Genomic DNA, 13,926 nt, shown 5'->3' on the forward strand with positions numbered 1-13,926 from the left:
GCAACCTTCATTGTCTGGCTTATAATACTTACCTTTAAGTGTGGCTGGTGGAGTTTTGGTTGTAGTGAAAGTGTAGATACCAGACAGTGGTCCCTCACCAGCTTCATTGCATGTTTGTATTTTAAATTTGTATTGAGTATATTCACTCAGTCTGTTCACTTTGTGAGTCTGACAAGGTCCATGGTAAATGATAGAAAATCTGGGAGTGGGAAACAATATGGGAGAAGCAATATTATTAATCAACAGTTATTCAAGTACACATAACTCTATTTACCTGACTTGAAACTGGTACCTCAGTAAGGCCTAAATAAATCAACTTGAAGCCAGGTATGTACAACATAAAAGGAAAAAAAATCAGGTTGTACATATCATAATGGCACGGTGTTGGCTTTCATATTCCTTTGGTAACTTCTATTCCCTGGTATTAATGTATGTTTTATAAAGGAAGAAGTGTTTTGGAAGAGGCAAAAATAGAGAGCTAAATTATCAGTAGAAATTTAAGAAAGTATGCTTAACATAATAATATACTGATTTCACATCTATCACTTCATTGAAACCACTTTGGATTATAGGTTTGATAGGAAATTTTAAAATTTTAGAAATTTTAAAACATTTTTATTGTAATACATGTTTAATAGTACAAATAGCTTACTTGCCAGATCTATCTCCTATTAACAAATTGTAGCTTATAAGGTTGGAAAGTAATCCTTTGCTTGAAGAGTTACCCCATTTCAGTTTGAGGCTCTGGTGTCCATAGACCACACAATCAAGATGTGGAGGATCAAGTGGTAGTGGCTTGGTTTTGGTTCTTATTGATTGGCTAAAAGGGCTTAGTCCATAATGATTGATGGCTTGAATTCTGATTCTAGTGGTAAGAAGAAAAAAAATTAAACTTTATTAATTTGGGTTTAGAAAGGAAAATAAGTTTCTACATTTAAGCTATGCCTCTGGCAACCCCATGAAAGAGTATTGACCATCATATTATACTAATAATTAGAGACAAATTTGTGAAGCCAAAATCTTGAATTTGCATAATCACTATTGACAATTTTTGATGAGAGACACTGGATTTTAGTAACGTCAAATTTTTCTGACCCAGTAAAATTCTCTTTCAAAAAATATGTAGACTATATAAAACATAGAGATGTAGACTTGTTTAAAATTCTCAAAAAAATTTTGTCTACCCAAAGTAAGATATAAGCAACTTACATGTATGTGGTATCAGGCTGTAGGTTTTTCAGAAGACATTCTGTTACTCTATCAACAGTCTGAATTTTTCTGTCTCCGTATTCAATGTTATATCCAGTGATTGGAGAGCCATGGCAATCTGGTTCCTCCCATTTAATAGCAATGCAAGATGATGCCAATTTGGCAGGAACTTTGTTTTCAACTTCATGTAGCATTGGTACTACTGCTGGTACAGTTGCTGATGTGGTTACTCTGCCAGTTCCTCCAAACAGTCCAACTCCAGCTACGTTTACAGCCTGAAGAAGTATACTCGGTTAGAGCTTCATTGTTACTTTGTTTTGTGCATAAAGACAAGGTAATTTATTCATTTTTAATCACTTTATTTTATTTTTTTAAATATACAAAGTAGTTTATTTTTAATTCTTTTAATATGAAATTTATTGTCAAATTGCTTTCCATACAACACCCAGTGCTCATCCCAACCGGTGCCCTCTTCAATACCCATCACCCACCCACCCCTCCCGACCACCCCCCCATTAACCCTCAGTTTGTTCTCAGTTCTTAAGAGTCTCTTAAGTTTTGGCTCCCTCCCTCACTAACGTTTTTTTCCTTCCCCTCGCCCAAGGTCTTCTGTTAAGTTTCTCAGGATCCACATAAGTGTGAAAACATATGGTATCTGTCTTTCTCTGTATGACTGATTTCACTTAGCATAACACTCTCCAGTTCCATCCACGTTGCTACAAAGGGCCATATTTCATTCTTTCTCATTGCCACGTAGTATTCCATTGTGTATATAAACCACAATTTCTTTATCCATTCATCAGTTGATGGACATTTAGGCTCTTTCCATAATTTGGCTATTGTTGAAAGTGCTGCTCTAAGCATTGGGGTACAAGAGCCCCTATGCATCAGCACTCCTGTATCCCTTGGGCAAATTCCTAGCAGTGCAATTGCTGGGTCGTAGGGTAGGCCTATTTTTAATTTTTGAGGAACCTCCACACTGTTTTCCAGAGCGGCTGCATCAGTTTGCATTCCCACCAACAGTGCAAGAGGGTTCCCGTTTCTCCACATCCTGGCCAGCATCTAGAGCCTCCTGATTTGTTCATTTTAGCCACTCTGACTGGCATGAGGTGGTATCTGAGTGTGGTTTTGATTTATAGTTTCCTGATGAGGAGTGACATTGAGCATCTTTTCATGTGCCTGTTGGCCATCTGAATGTCTTCTTTAGAGAAGTGTCTATTCATGTTTTCTGCCCATTTCTTCACTGGGTTATTTGTTTTTTGGGTGTGCAGTTTGGTGAGCTATTTATAGGTTTTGGATACCAGCCCTTTGTCTGATATGTCATTTGCAAATATCTTTTCCCATTCTGTCGGTTGCTTTTAGTTTTGTTGATTGTTTCTATTGTAGTGCAGAAGCTTTTTATCTTCATGAGTTTGCAGTAGTTCATTTTTGCTCTTAATTCCCTTGCCTTTGGAGATGTATCAAGCAAGAAGTTGCTGCTGCTGCTGCTGCTGCTGCTGCTGCTGCTGCTGCTGCTGAGGTCAGAGAGGTTTTTTCCTGCTTTCTCCTCTAGGGTTTGGATGGTTTCCTGTCTCACATTCAGGTCCTTTATCCATTTTGAGTTTATTTTTTGGAATGGTGTAAGAAAGTGGTCTAGTTTCATTCTTCTGCATATTTCTGTCGAGTTCTCCCAGCACCATGTGTTAAAGAGACTGTCTTTTTCCCATTGGATATTCTTTCCTGCTTTGTCAAAGATTAGTTGCCCATACGTTTGTGGGTCCAATTCTGGAATCTCTATTCTGTTCTATTGGTCTATGTGTCTGTTTTTGTGCCAATACCATGCTGTCTTGATGATTACAGCTTTGTAGTAGAGGCTAAAGTCTGGGATTGTGATGCCTCCCGCTTTGGTCTTCTTCAATATTACTTTGGCTATTCGGGGTCTTTTGTGGCTCCATGTAAATTTTAGGACTGCTTGTTCTAGCTTCGAGAAGAATGCTGGTGCAATTTTGCGTGGGATTGCATTGAATGTGTAGATAGCTTTGGGTAGTACTGACATTTTAACAATGTTGATTCTTCCAATCCATGAGCACGGAATGTTTTTCCATTTCTTTGTGTATTCTTCAATTTCCTTCATAAGCTTTCTATAGTTTTCAGCAAACAGATCTTTTATACCTTTGGTTAGGTTTGTTCCTAGGTATTTTATGCTTCTTGGTGCAATTGTGAATGGGATCAGTTTCTTTATTTGTCTTTCTGCTGCTTCATTATTAGTGTATAAGAATGCAACTGATCTCTGTACGTTGATTTTGTATCCTGCGACGTTGCTGAATTCATGTATCAGTTCTAGCGGACTTTTGGTGGAGTCTATCGGGTTTTCCATGTATAATATCATGTCATCTGCAAAAAGTGAAAGCTTGATTTCATCTCTGCCAATTTTGATGCCTTTGATTTCCTTTTGTTGTCTGATTGCTGATGCTAGAACTTCCAACACTATGTGAAACAACAGCGGTGAGAGTGGACACCCCTGTCGTGTTCCTGATCTCAGGGGGAAAGCTCTCAGTTTTTCCCCATTGAGGATGATATTAGCTGTGGACTTTTCATAAATGGCTTTGATGATGTTTAAGTATGTTCCTTCTATCCCGACTTTCTCAAGGGTTTTTATTAAGAAAAGATGCTGAATCTTGTCAAATGCTTTTTCTGCATCGATTGACAGGATCATATGGTTCTTTTATTTTCTTCTATTAATGTGATGTATCACATTGATTGATTTCCGAATGTTGAACCAGGCCTGCAGCCCAGGAATGAATCCCACTTGGTCATGATGAACAATTCTTTTTATATGCTGCTGAATTCGATTTGCTAGTATGTGGTTGAGAATTTTTGCATCCATATTCATCAGGGATATTGGCCTGTAATTCTCTGTTTTTGCTGGTTTTCTGTATGGTTTGGGAATCAAAGTAATGCTGGCTTCATAGAATGAGTCTGGGAGTTTTCCTTCCCTTTCTATTTTTTGGAACAGCTTGGGAAGGATAGGTATTATCTCTGCTTTAAATGTCTGGTAGAATTCCCCTGGGAAGCCATCTGGTCCTGGACTCATTTGTTGGGAGATTTTTGATGACTGATTCAATTTCTTCGCTGGTTATGGGTCTGTTCAAGTTTTCTATTTCTTCCTGTTTGAGTTTTGGAAGTGTGTGGGTGCTGAGGAATTTGTCCATTTCTTCCAGGTTGCCCAGTTTGTTGGTATATAATTTTTTATAGTATTCCCTGATAATTGCTTGTATTTCTGAGGGATTGGTTGTAATAATTCCATTTTCATTCATGATTTTATCTATTTCGGTTATCTCCCTTTTCTTTTTGAGTAGCCTGGCTAGAGGTTTATCCATTTGGTTTATTTTTTCAAAAAACCAACTCTTGCTTTCATTGATCTGCTCTACATTTTTTTTTAGATTCTATATTGTCTATTTCTGCTCTGATCTTTATTATTTCTCTTCTTCTGCTGGGTTTGGGGTGTCTTTGCTGTTCCACTTCTATTTCCTCTAGGTGTGCTGTTAGATTTTGTATTTGGGATTTTTCTTGTTTCTTGAGATAGGCCTGGATTGCAATGTATTTTCCTCTCAGGTCTGCCTTCGCTGCATCCCAAAGCGTTTGGATTGTTGTCTTTTCATTTTCATTTGTTTCCATATATTTTTTAATTTCTTCTCTAATTGCCTGGTTGACCCACTCATTCGTTAGTAGGGTGTTCTTTAACCTCCATGCTTTTGGAGGTTTTCCAGACTTTTTCCTGTGGTTGATTTCAAGCTTCATAGCATTGTGGTCTGAAAGTGTGCATGGTATGATCTCAATTCCTGTATACTTATGAAGGGCTGTTTTGTGACCCAGTATGTGATCTATCTTGGAGAATGTTCCACATGCACTCGAGAAGAAAGTATATTCTGTTGCTTTGAGATGCAGAATTCTAAATATATCTGTCAAGTCCATCTGATCCGATGTACCCTTTAAGGCCCTTGTTTCTTTATTGATCCTGTGTCTAGATGATCTATCCATCGTTGTAAGTGGGGTATTAAAGTCCCCTGCAGTTACCACATTCTTATCAATAAGGTTGCTTATGTTTGCGATTGTTTTATATATTTGAGGGCTCCCGTATTTGGCACATAGACACTTATAATTGTTAGCTCTTCCTGATGGATAGTGCCTGTAATTATTATATAATGCCCTTCTTCATCTCTTGTTACAGCCTTTAATTTAAAGTCTAGTTTGTCTGATATAAGTATGGCTACTCCAGCTTTCTTTTGACTTCCAGTAGCATGATAGATAGTTCTCCATCCCCTCACTTTCAATCTGAAGGTGTCCTGAGGTCTAAAATGAGTCTCTCCTAAACAGCAAATAGATGGGTCTTGGTTTTTATCCATTCTGATACCCTATGTCTCTTGGTTGGAGCATGTAGTCCATTTACACTCAGTGTTATTTTTGAAAGATATGGGTTTAGAGTTCTTGTGATGTCTTTAGGTTTCATGCTTGTAGTGATGTCTCTGGTACTTTGTGGTCCTTGCAACATTTCACTCACAGAATCCCCCTTAGGATCTCTTGTAGGGCTGGTTTAGTGGTGATGAATTCCTTCAGTTTCTGTTTGGGAAAACCTTTATCTCTCCTTCTATTCTGAATGACAGACTTGCTGGATAAAGGATTCTTGGCTGCATATTTTATCTGTTCATCACATTGAGGATTTCCTGCCATTCCTCTCTGGCCTGCCAAGTTTCAGTAGATAGGTCTGCTACTACCCTTATGTGTCTACCTTTGTAAGTTAGGGCCTGTTTATTCCCTAGATGCTTTCAGAATTCTCTTTGTCCTTGTATTTTGCCAGTTTCATTATGATATGTCGTGCAGAAGATCGATTCAAGTTATGTCTGAAGGGAGTTCTGTGTGCCTCTTGGATTTCAATGCCTGTTTCCTTCCCCAGATCAGGGAAGTTCTCAGCTATGATTTGTTCAAGTACACCTTCAGCCCCTTTCTCTCTCTTCTTCTTCCTCTGGAATTCCTATGATATGGATATTGTTCCGTTTGATTGCATCACTTAGTGCTCTAATTCTCCCCTCATACTCCTGGATTTTTTTTATCTCTCTTTTTCTCAGGTTCCTCTTTTTCCATAATTTTATCCTCTAATTCACCTATTCTCTCATCTGCCTCTTCAATCCGTGCTATGGCCGCCTCCATTTTATTTTGCACCTCATTTATAGAATTTTTTAGTTTCTCATGACTGTTTCTTAGTCCCTTGATCTTTGTGGTAGATTCTCTGCTGTCCTCTATGCTTTTTTCTAGCCCAGCGATTAATTTTATGGCTATTGTTCTAAATTCTTGTTCCATTATATTGCCTAAATCGGTTTTGATCAATTCGTTAGCTGTCGCTACTTCCTGGAGTGTCTTTTGAGGAGAATTCTTCCGTTTTGTCATTTTGGCTAGTCCCTGTGGTAGCTCCCAACTGCAGGGCACTTCCCTTGTGCTGTCCGGAGAAACTTGTGTTGGTGGGCGGGGCTTCAGTCAGACCCGATGTCTGTCCCCAGCCCACTGCGGGGTCCACAGTCAGACTGGTGTGTACCTTATCTTCCTCTCTCCCAGGGTCAGGACTCACTGTGGAGTGGTGTGGTCCCTGTCTGGGCTGCTTGCACACTGCCAGGCTTGTGGTGCTGCTTCGAGGAGATCTGCCCAAGGGCGTATTAGCCGGGGATGATCTGCAAGGTGCACAGGGGCGGGAGGGGTAGGCTTAGCTAGCTTTGCCATTGGTAGTCCCCTGCGGAGGGGCCCTGCAGCACCAGGAGTAGGCAGGGCTGTTGGAGGGGTGGATCCACAGAAGCACAGCATTGGGCGTGTGCATGGTGCAAGCAAGTTCAGTGACAGGAACTAGTTCCCTTTGGAATTTCGGCAGCTGAACTCTGTCTTCCTGGGCTCAACAACTCTCCCTCCCAGCATCCTCTCACCCTCACTGCTCTCTGAGAGCAGAGTTGTCGACTTTTAACATTCCAGATATTAAGTCCTGCTGGCTGTCAGAACTCACACAGTCCGGCCCCTCTGCTTTTGGAAGCCAGACTTCGGGGGCTCTGCCTTGCCCAGCACACTGCCCCTCCACCGCCCTGGCTCCCTCCTGCCAGTCCGTGTAGCACGCACTGCCTCTTTACCCTTCCTACCCTCTTCCGTGGGCCTCTTGTTTATGCTTGGCTCCAGAGAGTACATTCTGCTAGTCTGCCGGTGGTTTCCTGGGTTATTTAGGTCGATGTGGGTGGAATCTCAGCAGTCAGCAGGACGAGGTGAGCCCAGTGTCCTCCTACGCTGCCATCTTCCATACTTCCTCTCTCTGGGTCCTCTATTCTGTTTCATTGACTTATGTATCTTTCCCTCCACTAATACTACACTGTCTTGATTACTGTAGTTAAATAGTAAGCTTTAACATTAAGTAGAGTGGTTTTGTCCACCTTCTTTTTCTCTTTCAAGATTGATTTTTCTAGGTCTGGTGACTTTCCAAATGAAAGTTAGAATGAGATTGCACATATCTATAAATAAACTTGCTGAGATTTCCATAGAAATTACATTAAACTTATAAATCTTCTTGGGGAAAACTGACATCTCTACTATATTTAGTCTTCCCATCTATGAACATGGTATGTCTCTTTAGTTATTTAGGTCTTTCTTGATTAATTAGCATTATGCAATTTTCAGCATACATGTACAGTATATGTTTTGTTGGATTTATACCTAAATATTTTCTTAGAAGTGATGGTAAGTGGTACTGTGTTTTCAAATACATACTTTATTTATGTATTTATTTGTGTATTTGTATATGTATATATGATGTATGTATGTATGTATGTATTTATTCTTATTTCAAATTCCAGTACAGTTAACATACAGTGTTATAATAGTTTCAAGTGCACAATATAGTGATTCAACAATTCCATACATCACCTGGTGCTCATCACAAAAAGTGCACTCCTCAGTCCTCATCACCTATTTAACCCATAAACCCATCCCCTCCCCTCTGGTAAGCATAAGTTTTGTTTTCCATAGTTAAGAGTCTGCTTCTTTGTTTTTCTCTCTTTTTTTCCCTTTGCTCCTTTATTTTATTTCTTAAATGCTACATATGAAGGAAAACATATGGTATTTTTTTAACTAACTTGTTTCACTTAGCGTTATACTCTCTAGCAATTTGCAATGACATGGATGGAGCTAAAGAGTATAATGGTATTGTGTTTTGAATGTCTGTTTATACATGTTTGTTGTTAGTAAATAGAAATGTGGGTTATTTTGGGGTGTTGATCTTGTGTCCTGCAACCTTGCTGACCTCACATATTAGTTCTAGGAGATTTTTGTACATTCTGGGTGGTGGTCTATGTAGATAATCATATTATCTGCAAAATAAGTAGTTTTATTTCTTCCTTTCTAACATGGATGCCTTTTATTTCCTTTACTCACCTTATTGCAATGGCTGAATTAAGATTAAGACTGATTAGAGCTGACATCTTTGCTTTGTTTTTGGAGGAAATCACTGGTACATATGATGTTAGCTGTAGGTTTTTTTGTAGATGCTCTGTATAAGTTGAGGAAGTCCCCATCTATTCCTAACTTTATGAGATTTTTTTTTCATCACTAATGGGTGTTGGATTTTGTTAAATGTGTTTTCTGTGTCAATTAATATGATCATATGATTTTTCATCTCCACCCTGTTTGTATAAAAAGTTACATTGGTTTTTCAATTTCAAACTAGGGTTGCATAGCTGAAATAAATCCCACTTGGTCTTGGTGTATAATTCTTTTTGTACAGTGCTGGATTTGATATGCCATTATTTTGTTGAGGGTTTTTTGCATCTAAATGAGTTATTGGTTTTTGGGTTTTTTTCCTACACTCTTTGATTTTGGTTTTAGGGTGATACTTTCCTCATAAAAGGAATTGGTAACTCTCTCATCTTTTATTTTCTGGAAAATATTATTTTAAATTGGTGTTACTTTTTCTTTAAAGACTTTGTGGAATTCTCCAGTGAAACTATCTCGACCTGCAGATTTCTCTTTCAGGGGTTTTTTAGTTATGAATTCAACTTCTTTAATGGCTATAGGGATATTCAGATGTCCGTTTCATTTTGGCTGAGTTTCCTATATCAGTTCTAGCAATATTTTTGTGGAGTCTTTTGAGTTTTCTATATATAGTATCATGTCATCTGCAAATAGTGAAAGTTTGACTTCTTCCTTGCCAATTTAGATGCTTTTTATTTCTTTGTGTTGTCTGATTGCTGAGGCTAGGACTTCCAGTACTATGTTAGATAAAAGTGGTGCGAGTGGACACCCTGTTTTGTTCCTGACCGTGGAAGAAAAGCTCTCAGTTTTTCCCCATTGAAGATGATACTAGCTATGAGTTTTTTAATATATGGCCTTTATTTTGTTGAGGTATGTTCCATCTATCCCTACTTTGTTGAAGTTTTTTTTTTTGTTTTTGTTTTTTTTTTTTTTTAAGCAAGAATGGATACGAGGCACCTGAGTGACTTAGTCGGTTAAGTGTTTGACTTTGGCTCAGGTAATGATCTCATGGTTCATGAGTTCGAGCCCTGCATCGGACTCTGTGCTGACAGCTCAGAGCCTGGAACCTGCTTCAGATTCTGTATCCCCTTCTCTTTCTGCCCCTACCCTGTTTGCACCCTCTCTCTCAAAATAAATAAACTTAAAAAAACTAAAAAAAAAAAAAAAAAAAAGAATTGATGCTGTACTTTGTCAAATGCTTTTTCTGCATCTATTGTTCATATGGTTCTTATCCCGTTTTTTATTAATGTGGTGTATCACATTAAGTGATTTGTGAATATTGAACCACCCTTGCAACTCAGCAATAAATCGCACTTGATCATGGTGAATGATCTTTTAATGCACTGTTGGGTTCAATATGCTAGTATTTTGTTAAGAATTTGTACATCCATGTTCATAAGGGATATTGGCTTGTAGTTTGCTTTTTTAGTGGAATCCCTGTAGGGTTTTGGCATCAGGATAAGCTGGCCTCATAGTATGAGTTTGGAGTTTTTCCTTCAATTTCTATTATTTTTAGAATAGTTTGTGAATAATAGATATGAACTGTTCTTTAAATGTCTGGTAGAATTCCCCTGTGAAGACACCTGGTCTTGGAGTTTTGTTTGTTGGGAGTTTTTTGATTACTGATTCACTTTCATTGCTGGGTATTGACCTGTTCAAGTTTTTTATTTATTTCTGTTTCAGTTTTGGTAGCTTATGTGTTTCTAGGAATTTATCCATTTTGTGCAGGTTGTCCAATTTGTTGGCATATAATTTTTCATTATATTCTCTTATAATTGTTTGTAGTTCTGGGGTGTTGGTTATTTTTCCTTTCTCATTGGTGATTTTATTGATTATGGTCTTTTTTCTTTTTTTTTTATTTTTTTAATGTTTATTTATTTTTGAGACAGAGAGAGACAGAGCATGAACGGGGGAGGGTCAGAGACAGAGGGAGACACAGAATCTGAAGCAGGCTCCAGGCTCTGAGCTGTCAGCACAGAGCCCGATGTGGGGCTCGAACTCACGGACCGTGAGATCATGACCTGAGCCGAAGTCAGACGCTTAACCGACTGAGCCACCCAGGCGCCCCATGGTCTTTTTTCTTTTTGATACGGTTGGCTAGGGCTTAATCAATTTTATTAAATTTTTCAAAGAACCAGCTCCTGGTTTCATTGATCTGTTCTGGTTTTTTTTTTTTTATTTGTTTCTATAACATTTATTTTTACTCTAATATTTGTTATTTCACTTATTCATCTGGCTTTAGGCTTTGTTTATGTTCTTTTTCTAGCACCTTTGGGTGTAAGGTTAGGTTGTTTATCTGAGATGTTTCTTGGTTCTTGAGGTTGGTCGTGTACTTTGCTGCTACTTTTGATACTACTTTTGCTGCATCCCAATGGTTTTGGATCATTGTGTTTTCGTTTTAATTTGTTCCCATGTATTTTTAAAATTTCTTCTTCGATTTACTGGTTGACTCCTTCATTCTTTAGTAGCATGTTCTTTACCCTCCATATATTTTTGGTCTTTCCAAATTTTTTCTTGTTGTTGACTTCAAGTTTCATAGTGTTGTGGTTGGAAATACGCATGGTATGATCTCAAATGTTTTGTAATGGTTGAAGCCTGATTTGTGACCTAGTATGTATTCTATTCTGGAAAATATTCCATGTGCACTTGAGAACAATGTGTATTCTGCTGCTTTAGGATGTAATGTTCTGAATATATCTGTTAAGTCAATCTGGTCCACTGTGTCATTCAAAGCCATTGTTTCCTTGTTGATTTTCTGTTTAGATAATCTGTCCAATGATGTAAGTAGGGTGTTAATGTCCCCTGCTATTATTGTATATTACCAATGAGCTCCTGAGTTCCTTCATGTTTGTTATTAGCTATTTTATATATTTGGGTGCTCCCAAGCTGTTGGCATAAATATTTACAAATGTTAGATCTTCTTATTGCATAACCCCCTTTATTATGATATAGTGACCTTCCTTATCTCTTGTTACTATATTTGGTTTAAAATATAGTTTGTCTGATATAAGTATTACTGCTCTGGCTTTCTTTTGATGTCCATTTGCATGATAAATATTTCTCCACCCCTCACTTTCAATCTGCAGGTGTCTGTAGGTCTAAACTGAGTCACTTGTAGGCAGCATATAGATGGGTCTTGTTTTTTATCCATTATGACACCCTATATCTTTTGAGTAGAGTGTTCAGTACATTTACATTTAGCATAATTATTGATAGATATGTATTTAGTGCCATTTTATTACTGGTTTTATCATTTCTAGAGATTTTCTCTGTTCTTTTCTAGTGTTTGTCACTTTTTGTCTTTCCTTCCCACTCAGAAATCAAGAAAAATCTCAAACGACCTAATCTTACTGTTAAAGGAGCTAGAAAAGAAGAACAAACAAAACTCAAAACAGCAGAAGGAAGGAAATAATAAAGATCAGTGTAGAAATAAATGATATATAAAGTAAAAAAAAAAATAGAACAGATCAATAAAATCAGGAGCTGGTTCTTTGAAATGATCAACAAAATCAGTAAATTTCTAGTCAGACTTATTGAGAGACAGAGAGAGAGAGAGAGAGAGTGAGAGAGAGAGAGAGAGAGAAAAGAGAGAGAGAACTTAAAATCACAAATGAAAGAGGAGAAATAACCAACACCACAGAAATAACAGGCAATTGTCAATGAATATTATGAAAAGCTATATGTCAACAAATTGGTCCACCTAGAAGAAATGGATAAGTTCCTAGAAATATATAACCTACAAAAACTGAAGCAGGAAGAAATAGAAAATTTGCACAGAACAATTAACAGCAAAGACACTGAGTCAATAATCAAAAAACCCCAACAAAGAAAAGTCCAAGACGAGATGGCTTCATAAATGAATTATAGCAAACATTTAGGGAAAAGTTAATACCTATTCTTCTCAAACTATTCCAAAAAATAGAAGAAGGAAAGCTTCCAAATTCATTCTATGAGGCCACTATCACCTGCCAAAACCAGATAAAGACAGCACAGAATGAGCTACGGGCCAGTATCTCTGATGTACATAGATGCAAAGATTCTCAACGAAATACTAGCAAACTGAATCTAACAATGCATTTAAAAATCATTCACCACAATCAAGTGGGATTTATTCTCGGGATGCAAGGGTGGTTCAGTATTCGCAAATTAATCAATGTAATACATCACATCAATAAGAGAAAATATTAAAAACACATGATCATTTTAATGGAGGAAGAAAAAGCATTTCACAAAGTACATCATTCATTAATGATACAAACCCTCAAGCAAGTAGGTTTAGAGGAAATATACCTCAACATAATAAAGGTCATATATGAAAAACACTCAGCTAACATCATACTCACTGGGGAAAAATTCAGAGCTTTTCCCCTAAGGTCAGGAACGAGACAAGGATGTCCACTCTCAGCACTTTAATTCAACATACTACTGGAAGTCCTAGGCACAGCAATCAGACAATAACAACAAAAATAAATGGCATACAGATTGGTAAGGAAGAAGTAAAAATTTCACCATTTGCACATGACATCATACTATGTATTGAAAACCCAAAAGACTCCCATTTGTAGGATACAAAATGAATGTACAGAAATCTGCTGTATTCTATACACCAGTAATAAAGCAGTAGAAAAAGATGAAGCAAACAATCCAATTTACAATTACAACAAGAAAACAAGATACCTAGAAATGAACCTAATGAAAGGTATGAGGGAGCTGAACTCTGAAGACTATAAAAAATTGTTGAAAGAATTTGAGGATGTCACAAAGAAATGGAAAGACATTCTATGCTCATGGACTGGAAGAACAAATATTATTATAATGTCTATGCTACCTAAAGCAATCTACAGATTTAATGCAATCCCTTTCAAACTACCAAGGGCATTTTTCACATAACTAGAATAAACTATTCTAAAATTTTTATGGTATCACAAAAGATCCCGAATAGCCAAAGCAATTTTGGAGAGAAAAAAAAAAAAAAAAAAAAAAAAGCATAGCGGGAGGCATCACAACTCCGGGCTTCAAGTTATATTACAAAGGTATAGTAATCAAAACAGTATGGTACTGGCACAAAAATAGACTCACGGACCAATGCAACAGAAAGGAAAACTCAGAAATGAAACCACAATTATATGATCCATCTTTAGCAAAGCAGGAAAGAATATTCAATGGGAAAGAAGACCATCTCTT

The 13,926-nt window shown here is 37.4% G+C and overlaps 1 protein-coding gene across 1 annotated transcript in view; it reads right to left on the reverse strand.

The window, feature by feature from the left end:
* Nucleotides 1-648: 648 nt before the first annotated feature.
* Nucleotides 649-13,926, reverse strand: part of LOC123594382 (fibronectin type III domain containing protein 3C1-like) — a 51,693-nt gene continuing 38,415 nt past the window's right edge. Inside the window, exons 16-17 of the mRNA XM_045471161.1 lie at nucleotides 1,210-1,484; nucleotides 649-865 (exon numbers count right to left, since the gene is read on the reverse strand). Of these exons, the coding sequence (XP_045327117.1) occupies nucleotides 649-865; nucleotides 1,210-1,484 (492 nt within the window). The remainder of the gene's footprint in view (nucleotides 866-1,209; nucleotides 1,485-13,926) is intronic.

Source organism: Leopardus geoffroyi, chromosome X, assembly GCF_018350155.1.
Source record: "Leopardus geoffroyi isolate Oge1 chromosome X, O.geoffroyi_Oge1_pat1.0, whole genome shotgun sequence".
Classification (NCBI taxonomy): Eukaryota; Metazoa; Chordata; class Mammalia; order Carnivora; family Felidae; genus Leopardus; species Leopardus geoffroyi.